At 64.5% G+C, this 10,166-nt stretch overlaps 1 protein-coding gene across 1 annotated transcript; it reads right to left on the reverse strand.

The window, feature by feature from the left end:
• Positions 1-318: 318 nt before the first annotated feature.
• On the reverse strand, positions 319-9,867 carry RNF207 (ring finger protein 207; the record flags this gene model as incomplete). The annotated part of the gene is made up of 17 exons (XM_081085474.1): positions 319-932; positions 1,965-2,045; positions 2,571-2,688; positions 3,012-3,063; positions 3,331-3,516; positions 3,678-3,861; positions 4,375-4,475; positions 4,557-4,625; positions 6,110-6,178; positions 6,262-6,334; positions 6,578-6,624; positions 7,037-7,162; positions 7,246-7,321; positions 7,398-7,479; positions 7,563-7,707; positions 8,938-9,070; positions 9,695-9,867. The coding sequence occupies 17 exons, from the start codon at positions 9,865-9,867 to the stop codon at positions 764-766; spliced, it is 1,884 nt and encodes a 627-aa protein (XP_080941600.1). The 3' UTR covers positions 319-763.
• Between the last annotated feature and the right edge of the window lie 299 nt (positions 9,868-10,166).

Here is a 10,166-nt window from a genome sequence, read left to right on the forward strand (position 1 = left end):
CAGCCTGGGAGGGAGCCGTGGAGGGCCATCGCGCCTTGCACCTGCTCTGGAGCTCAGCCCTCGCCTGGGCGGGAGGAAGCTGGGCACGGGGTTTCCCTCTGCTGAGCAGCGCTCAGATTGCCGGGTGGAACCTCCCCGTGGCACCCGGTTAACAGTGGAGCTGTGACTCGGGAGAAACTGGCTTCCTCTGAGCATGGCGTCTCCTTATCTAAGTTCAGAGCAGCCCGCCCCTCCCAGCACGCAGGTAATCCTGGCACAGGGTAGCACAGGCCCTGGGGAGGGGCTGGGCCAGGGAGAGGCTTGAGGCTGGGTGTTCCTTTATTTATTTAAAATATTTATTATTGATTCAGAGAGGAAGGGAGAGAGAGAAACATCAGTGATGAGAGAGAATCATTGTTCAGCTGCCTCCTGCACTCCCCCCACTGGGGATGGAGCCCACAACCTGGGCATGTGCCCTTGACCAGAATCAAACTGTGATCTGGTTCATAGGCTGATGCTCAACCACTGAGCCACACCCACTGGGCTGGATGGTCCCTCACTGAACAACCATGTGGCTTAGGACTCATCCCCTGTCGCCGGGATGAGAACCCAGACTTTGTGCCACGTGAATGCGGGGAAAGCAAAGCTAAGCCCCAGCCAGAGCCTGAAATGAGGACCCGTGAGCGTGTCTGGGTTTTACTGCTGATAAGCAATCCCCCTTCACCCTGTGCAACGTCATGGTGGGAGCGCGCTTTTCTTACAGGCCCGGGGCCAGCCCCATCTGCTAGGTGGGGCGCTCCCTCCGTGGGGGGACGTCACCCCCGTTTCTCGCTTTGGGTCCATGAGGATCTTTGCTCTGCAGGGGAGGCTCTTCCGTGAGGCTGTGCTGGGTCCGGCTGTTTCCTCTCGGCTCCGAGGTCTCCCTCTTGTCCGCCCCACACGCTGGGTCACTCCTGCGGGATCATGAACGTGGCTCTAGCCTGTGGCGTCACTGGGCCCAGGCTTTTGCAACAGGAGGCCTTTCTGGAAGGCACGGTGACCCGTCATCAGCCAGAGCGTGGCCTCCTTCAGGGCTACCTCATTTCTGATGAGAGGCAGTGGCCCAGACATCAGCAGCTCGGCTCTCAGCAGGAGCTCGGTTCACTCGCCTGAAGCATCGGAGCTAACCGGGGAGCCTGGTGTGTGTGAGTGTGTGTGCGTGTGAGTGTGTGTGAGTGTGTGTGAGAGTGTGTGTGCGTGTGAGTGTGTGAGTGTGTGTGTGCATGCGTGAGTGTGTGTGCGTGAGTGTGTGTGAGTGCGTGTGTGAGTGTGCGTGTGTGAGTGTGCGTGTGTGAGTGTGTGTGCGCGTGTGTGTGAGTGTGCGTGCGTGTGTGAGTGCGTGTGTGAGTGTGTGTGCGCGTGTGTGCGTGCGTGTATGTGTGTGTGAGTGTGTGTGTGAGAGTGTGTGCGCGTGTGCATGTGCGCACCTACCGGGGCTCCGGGCTCTCACAGCCCTGACCCTGCACGTCCGCTCTCCGCCCCGTCCCCCTGACTAGCTCGCCTCACCCAGAGGGAAATGCGGAGCGCCCGCTGTGACGGTGGCTGTCTTACTGCGCTCTCTCCCCCTCTGGCCGTGTTTGACAAACACCGTGGCTCCAGTGACAGCAGTGCTCCCACAGGTGGTCCTCACTCACCGCTCCTCGCCGAGTGGGCGTGAGCCGCGTGGCGTGAGTGCCCAGGAGCCAGTCCAAAGTGCTGGTGGCTCTCGGTGGTGTCAGGCCTGGTAGCCGCCATGGTTAGAAAACGTGGGTCACGTCTGTCAAGGTCACATCTGTCATCCCCGAGTCCCTGTCAGATTACAAACCTCTCTGACCCGTATTCTACAAATTGAGGCCCCACTAAGGCCGTAGAGGGGACCGGAGGGGAGAGGAATCCGGGGTCTGTCTCCCGGTCACAGTCTCTGGAATGAGCTGGTCGGCCGCCCAGGGCGGGAAGGCGAGCGGTACCTGGCCTGGGCCTCCTCGTTCGTGCTGTCGTCACCCAGGTCTTGGAGCTGCTCTGACTCCTCGTCCGCGGGCGCCTGGAACCTGCAGAGGAAGAGCCCGCCCACTGCGTGTTCTGACGCTCACGCTGCACAGAAACCAACTCAAGCAAACACTCAAGGGCCTGCCGAGGGCGTGGTCCTCAGCAGTTCCCCAGGGCGGGCTGCTCTCAGGGAAGCTGCCTCTGGTCAGGGGGACAGGCCCAGGCTGGTCAGGGCGCAGCCGAGCCAGCGGTGGGCGGGACAGTGAGCGGGACCGGCTTTCAGTCGGGTGGTCTGGGAAGGCCTCCAGTGACATTCAAACTGAGACCGGAGGACGACGCTCCCGCCATCTGAGGCAGCGACATTCCAGGCAGGGGGGGGGGGGGAGCGGAGCTGGCCTAGCTGCTTCGGGAAACGGAAAGGCCACTGCAGCTGGCGTGTGGTGGCGGCCGACACGGTCAGAGGCCCCACTTAAACCTCATGGCGTGGCCCTCATGAAAGCGGCTCTTCCCAGTATGTGGCTCCTTCCCACACATTCTGAAGTGTCTGGGCTCCCCTGAGGACACCCCGCCCCCCGCCCCGGTCTCACCTGGGCTCCAGCCGCTCCTTCACCTTGGCAATGGAGCGGACGTAGGGTGTGATCTGCTTGGTGATGGTGGTCAGGCAGGCATTCTCCTGCTTCAGCTGGAGGAGGTCATGGAGCTGGGCTGAGGGACCAAGGCCAGAGTGTTGGGTCTTGTTGGCTTTAGATTCTTACCCCCCCAGCTTCACGCCATCGCAATATCCCAACTACTCCCCCGTCACTTCTTTCTCTAAAGAGTGGAGTGAGACTCGAGAGGGCCTTCTACTCACTGAGTTCTGGCCCCAGATGCGTCGTGTTGGGGCCAGTTAGCGGCTGTGAGGCAAAGTCAAGGGCTAAGGGAAGAGCATGGGGCTGCTTGTATCTGGTTAGTGGGGGACTGCCTTCCTGCCTCACTGGCACACGGGTTAGCTCCAGGACAGGGGTGCACCCAGCAGGGCTGCCTGGGACCTTCATAAATCTCCTGCTCGTCAGCCACCCGCTGGTAGGACTCCTCCCACATCTGAAAGAGAAAGTAGGGCAGACATGCGTGTGGTGTGAGTCGGGATGTCCATTGGTGGCATTTCTGTCTTCTAGCTCCCCAGAGCCACAGGCACCCCCAGCCAGTCCATATGGTTCCAGGAAGCAAAGACCCAGGTTCCAGAGCCTGCCACACCAGGCCTCCGGGGCACCAGCCAATACCCTCTTTCTCCCCTTTCCTGTCTGGGGGTAGCCCCTGTGCATGCTGAGGGGTGAGCTGCCTGGGAGCTAGGTCCTCGGAAGGGGGTACCTCCTGGAAGGCTGCTCTCATCCCCTCCACAGAGGCGTACTCCGAGGCGATCTGCGCGTCCACCTGCAGGGCCTTGCGGAGAATGTCTGCCATGATCTCGGCCTTGATGAGCGAGTGGTGCTTGGTGAGGTCCCGGTGCAACTCCTGGACCTGGTCCTTCAGGCTCTGCATCTCCGCCTGCAGGTGCTGCCGGGAGATCCCATGAGCGCCTGGGGCTCTGCAGGCTTGTCTCCTCGGGGTCTCAGAGGAGAGCTGGCTTCCAGGGTGGCCGGTCTCGATGTGGCCCCTGTGCCTCCGTGAGGAAGGGGTGGGCCTTTCCCGTCCACAGGTCCCCCAGGCCCGCTCACCCGGTAGGAGTCCTCATAGTGGCGGCAGTGCTCCAGGAAGGGCGTGTCCTCGCCCTCCGCCAGCAGCACCTTGGTGCCGATGGACCGGTGCAGAATGGGCTTCTGCACTGGTGACCCCAACATCTTCCCCACCGGGGAGGGGCAGCTGGGCCCCAGCACCTTGGGGCCTGAGACCCCTGCCAACCTGGGAGAGAACCAGTGAGGATGCAGATGGGGGGTGGGAGAGTGGGAGGGTGGGAGGGTGGGAGGGCAGCTCCTCCCCTCCCTTCCCCTCCCCTCCCTTCCCCTCCCCTCCCCCTGCCTCCCAGCCCCCTCACCCCAGACTGCACCCCAGAACCACCCTGGGAGCTCCAGAAAACCTGATGCAAGTCCGCACCCGAGACCAATGGCGTCCGCAGGGCGTTTTAAACCCTCCGGGGTGACTCAATGTGGAGGAGAGTCCAGAGGAGTCAGGCTGGTCCCAGTAAACGCTGTGAGCCCTCACCCGCTGCCCCCACCGAGGGGCGGGGCACATGCATTTCCCCTACCTCCTCCCAGGTCTCCCGCCCTGGGGGCTCAGGCCCCACCCAAGCTGCCCCGCCTTTCAGCGCCTGGGTCCTCCCGGTCCGCCCTGACCCGGCTCCACGTTGGATAAAAGCGCGCAGCCAGTCCTGGCCTCGGGGTGCCCTGCCCCGCCCCGGGGGGCCTTGTCGCTCACGTGCTGGGGCCGCCCCCGGTACCCGCGGCGCGGCGCGGCCCGGGCGGCAGCAGCAGCGGCTCCAGGCAGCGAGCGAACTCGGCGCGGTGGTCGCTGACGATCTGGGCGGGGAGACACCGGGTCGTGAGCCCCAGGACCCACGGGCGGCGGGCGGCTCACCCGGCTCACGCGGCGCCGCGCACCTTGCTGCTCTGCGCGGGCCGGAGGCGATGCGGCCGCGTGGCGATGCCCTGCAGCCTCTCCATCAGCTCCTGCGGGGTGGGGGAGGGGAGGCGCTCAGGCTGTGTGTGTGTGTGTGTGTGTGTGTGTGTGCGCGCGCGCGCGTGTGTGTGTGTGTGTGTGTGTGTGTGTGCGCGCGCGCGCGCGAGCGGCAGGGTGAGGAGCATGATAAGGAGGGGAAGGCCCCAAGGGCACTTTACCTGGGTGTCTGTAGGAGGCTCCCACCCTTCCCTGGGACTGTTTGGGAACCCCCACACCACCCCGCCCGGAAATCCACAGGAAAGGTTGGGTGGCTGGACTCCCCTAGATGCTGCATTTTGGGGGAGTAGAGGCTTATGCTGCCTTCCAGCCTGTGCTGTTCTTTTATTTATTTTTTATTTTAAATACTAGAGGCCTGGTGCACAAAATTCGTGCACTGGAGGGGGGGGGGTCCCTCAGCCTGGCCTGTACCCTCTCACAGTCCGGGACCCCTTGGGGGATGTCCACCTGCTGGCTTAGGCCCGATTTCCCCTGCAGTCAGGGGCTCTGACAGTCTGGGACCCCTTGCTCCTTATTGCCCGCCTGCAGGGGAGGCGGGAGAGGCTCCTGCCACCGCAGTTGCACTTGCCTGGTGAGCCTGGCTTCTGGCTGAGTCGTGCTCCCCTTGTGGGACCACACTGACCATCAGGGGGCAGCTCCTGCGTTGTGCGCCTGCCCCCTGGTGGTCAGTGTGCATTATAGCGACCTGTTGTTCCACAGGTAGTTCCTTTGGTTGTTGATTTGCATATTAGGATTTTATTATATAGGATATATTTTTTAGTTTAATTTTTTTTTGTTAATCCTCACTGAGGATATTTTTCCATTGATTTTTTTTTCTTTTAGAGAGAGAGTAGAAGAGAGGGAAAGACAGAGAGAAACATCCATGTGAGAGAAACACATCGATTGATTGTCTCCCACATGAACCTCCTATCAGGACCTGGGCTGGGGAGGAGCCTGCAACCAAGGTCCATGCCCTTGACCAGAATCGAACCCGGGACCCTTTGGTCAGCAGGCCGACGCTCTATCTACTGTGCCAAACCAGCTAGGACTTATTTTAAATATATATTTTTATTGATTTCAGAGAGGAAGGGAGAAGAAGAGAGAGATAGAAACATCAATGATGAGAGAGAATCATTGACCGGCTGCCTCCTGCACGCCCCCTACTGGGGATCAAGCCTGCAAAACAGGCATGTGCCCTTGACTGGAATCAAACCTGGGACCCTTTAGTCCACAGGCAGTTGCTCTATCCATTGAGCCAAACCAGAGCGGATGGGGGTGATGGAACCACTAGGTCCGGCCCCCTGGGGGGGTGGGAAGCCCTCCCCCTAGAAATGGGCTCAGCTGTTCCCTAACCAGTCTGTAGATGATGGTGTGGAAGAGGGGAAGGTAAGCCTAGAGACCCCTGGTCCCGCCTCCAGGTGACAGGCTGCCAACCCTCGGTGGTGGACTGGGAGACCCCGTGTTGGAGGGGAAGACCCCGCAGGAGCTGGGGACTCACATAGCCCAGGTCCAGGAACTCCGCCTTGCTGGCCAGGCTGAGGAAGGAGGAGCAGATGACCAGGTGAACCTGCAGGGGGGACACTGCTCGGTGCCCGGCCTGGGAGGGGGCCTCTGCCAGAGTGCCCAGCCCCACACCCCAGCTCCCCTTACCTGCAGGGTGGGCAGCAGGGTGGCCAGGTGGGAGAGCTGCTCCTTGAAGGCCTTGTCCTTCTCCTCATACTGGCTGGGGGAGGGGCAGCAGCCTCAGCTTCTAGGGGGAGGGTTTCCCACCCGCAGGGGGCCCGACCCAGTGGTTCCATCACCCACCAGCTGTGTGCATCCTTCCCTGTCACCCTCCCCTCCCCGTTCCCCGACCCCCGCTGCCCTCTTCACGGGTGGGCACCTGCTGTTTTGCTCCCTGGGATGGGCCCAGGCTGTGAGCCAGGGGTGTGGAGCTGAGGGGCGGGGCGGAGGCCGGGGCACTCACCTCTGCACAGCCTGCAGCAGCAGCGCCTTCCTCTCCGCCAGTTTGTCCTGGAGGGACAGGCTGCTGCTGGCCGCAGACCCAGCCCTGCCCCTCCCACCGCGCCCACTCCCTGGGCCCAGCCACACTGGCTAGGCTGGTGCTCTCTCCAACAGCCCGCCCCACCACCTGGGCCCTCCCCCAGCGTCCCCTGCCGGAGAGCCCAGTGCACTCCCCATAAATGTCACTTCCTGGGGAAAGTCTCCCCGACCACCCACCCCCAACCCCCCTCCGCAGCTGGGCAGGCCCTGGCTTCCCTCTGAACTCTCCTGGCAACTGTGGCTAACGCCTGGCAGTTCCAGGCCGGCTGCCCTGCTGGTGCCGGAAACTCCACAAGGGCTCTGGGGGTGCCCTCTGTCATGGCACCGGGGTCACGGCTGAAGAGGATGCCCAGCCTGTGGCTGGCCGGTCCCCCTACCTCACCTGCAAGCTGCCGAACAGGGAGTGAATGGAGGCCTCCTCCTCCGCCGCGCTGCGCCGCACCTCCTCCAGCATGGCCTGCAGCAGCGCGATGGCCTCCCGCGTGGCCGTCTGCAGGGCCTTCACCGCCTGGGGACAAGGCGGCCTCAGCCTCGCGGGCGCGCGCACGCGTCCCCCACCTGTCCCGCACCTGTCCCCCACCCCGCGCTCACCTGCACCGCCTGCTCCAGCCGCTCGCAGCCCTGCACGTAGGCCGACTCGAGGTCCACGCAGTGGGCTCGGCTCTCCCTGCGGGGACCCCCGGGTGAGCCCGGCTCAGAGCCTCGCCCCTCCGGTCCCCTCGCCTCCCGCGCCCTCTACGCACCCCTGCATGTCCCGGAAGCAGCGGATGCACAGCAGCGACTTCTTGTCGGTGGAGAACATGAGGTAGGGCTCGGCGTGCAGCGCTGCGGAGGGCGCGGCGGTGAGGGCTGGGGCGGTGCCCGCCCGTGCGCCCCCCTCGTTCGTCCCACCGGGCAGCCCCACTCACTGCACTTCTGGAGCACGTCGCGGCGGCGCTGGCCCAGGGCCACGATGTCGTGGCGCGCGAACATGCGGGCCCGGTGCGTCTCGTCGCGGCAGCGCGCACACAGCGGCTGCCCGCACGTGTTGCAGAAGTACGTGGTCTCCGCGTCCTGCGGGCCCAGCGCCGGCTCAGCCCGCCCCCCGGCCCCCGCCCCTGGGGACCGCAGTCCCCGCGTGTCCCGGAGCCGCCGGGCCCAGCCTGGGCGGCGCGCAGCTCAGCGCGGGGCTTACATGTAATCGGACGCTCTAATATACCCACTTTACAGAGGGGAACCCCGAGGCTCCGTATGGGACAGGTACCCGGATGGGCTAGGGGGGCGCTTACATGGAGTTCGAGAGAGAGGGCAGAAATTGCATTCCCAAAACATTTCACCTACAAGTGTGTGTGTGTGTGTGTGTGTGTGTGCGCGCGCGCACGGAGACCTCTCAAGCTCCCCTTGTCCCCCTCAATGGTAGCCAAATGGCGGTGCCCCCTGGCCAAGTGGAGGCCGGATGTGGCTGGAGGGGAAAGGGAATGAGGGCTTGCTGGTTCCCTTTCCCAGCCAGACCCAGGGCTGAGAGTCTGGGGCACAGACAGCAGCCATGGCGTTGACAAAACAGTGGCTGTAGCAGCACCAGTTCTTACTTTAGCATTCAAGGGCGTTTCCTCCCCTGCCCTCCTTAACCCAGCTGGTCGTCATGTTGTCCTAGCGCTGGCCCTGCACCCCCTCCCAGCTGTAGGGGCGTCCTCCCGGAACTGGGAATACCCGGCCCCCGCAGGCCAGAGTCCCAGTGGCCTCAGCTCCTTGTGTTTTTTTCTTAGACTCAGGGGCAGGGTCACCCCTCCGCCCAGCACACAGTCCTCACCTCCCTGAGGGCTGTGGGGGGCTGCCCACAGCTGCCCAGGTAGCAGTGAGCTGGGGGGCTGGCCCAGCCCTTCCCAGGCTGGTTCTCAACTCCACTCTGACCAGTAAGCTCTCCCCAAAGTGAATGGCCTTAACCTCCGCCACGGCCTGCCCATCAGCTCAAGTCACTCGTTCTGCATCTTAAGTCTGCCCACCTGTAAAGTGGGGCCTACATTTGGGATCCAGGGTGACTGAAGGAGGGGTTGGAGGACCCCTGATGGGTAATCCTCTACACTCAGCCAGCATCAGGACCCTGCGACCTGGCGCCCTTGCCCCTCCTAGGGGCCCCTGCCTTCCCCCAGGGCTCTGCCTCCCCTGCCTCCCCCCCGCCCACACACACACAGGAGTCCTGCCTCCCCATCCCCCTGCTTCCCCCCCCCCCGCCCCTCCCCACCCCTCCCAGAGGCCCTGCCTCCCCGCCAGGCGCCTGCCCGCCCCCCTCCCCTCAGGCCCTGCCTGCTTGCTGCACTCCAGGTCGCAGTTGGCGCAGCGCACCACCTCCAGGCCGTCCCCGGAACTGTCCACGAGGAACTGCAGCAGCCGGTCCACCGGGGGGAGCCCGCTGGGGCCTTTCACCACCGTCTGGTGTCTGCAGAGAAGATGCAGCCAAGATCGGAGGCCCCTTCCCAGGGCTCCCTACCAGCTCCCACCCCACCTTCCAGTCTGGAACTAAAAATAGGGTGGGAGGTGGAGTGCCCCGCAGGCTGGCATCTGCTATAAATATCTCGGTCACTGCCCACTCTGACCCAGTCCTGGGCGAATCCTGGGAGGTCAGGGGCTGGGACCTGGGATGACTGGGCGGCCCCTGCCCTCGGCCCCTCTCAGGGCCACCCCCATAACCTGAGCCGGCATCACCTGCTGACACTGACCTAAGGTTTCAGGGACCCCTGAGTGATTCTGGGAGTGTCCTGACGCGGTGCTCAGTTGGGGTGCTCCAGTAGCACTAAGTCCGGGGGTGACGTGGGCCCTACCTCCCCTTGCCCCTGACTTTCTGTGGGAGCCCTGGGCCAGGAACCCCAGGCCTCCGTGAATCTGACTGCAAAATGGGCGGCAGCCCGTGCGTCCTTCCGCGAAGAGGTTGTGCTGGGAGCGGCCTTTCCCAGGGTCTCTGTGGGGAGTCAGAGCCCGGCCCTCTCGGCACCTGGGTCCCGCCCAGGCGGAGCCAGCCCCCCTCCCCCGCCCCCCGGGAGTCTTTGGGGCTCCGGGCACTCACTGGCACAGCGGACAGGACAGGCGGCCGTCGGCGGCGCGGCCGCGCAGGCAGCCGGCGCAGAAGTGGTGGAAGCAGTCCAGCAGGCACGGGCGCTCGTACTGCGCGTGGCACAGCGGGCACACGAGCGGGTGTCCGCCCGGACCCTCCAGGGGCGCGAAGAGAGCTCCCGACATCTGCCGGCCGGGGTCGTGCCGGGCCGCGGCGGTCACGGGGCGTCGGCGGTCACGGAGCGGGGAGCGGGGCCGCGGCGGTCTCGGGGCGCGGTGGTCACAGAGCGGGGAGCGGGGCCGCGGCGGTCTCGGGGCGCGGTGGTCACAGAGCGGGGAGCCGGGCCGCGGCGGTCACGGGGCGCAGGGCGCAGGGGTTGGGCAGGGAGGCGAGCGGAGGGTCCGCCCGGGGCCCGCGCTCCCGCCTCGCCCGCACCCCCGCGGTGGCCCTGGAAGGTCAGACGGCGGGACCCGCACCGCTTCCG

This window comes from Myotis nattereri (assembly GCF_964212035.1).
Source record: "Myotis nattereri genome assembly, chromosome: 3".
NCBI classification, from domain to species: Eukaryota; Metazoa; Chordata; class Mammalia; order Chiroptera; family Vespertilionidae; genus Myotis; species Myotis nattereri.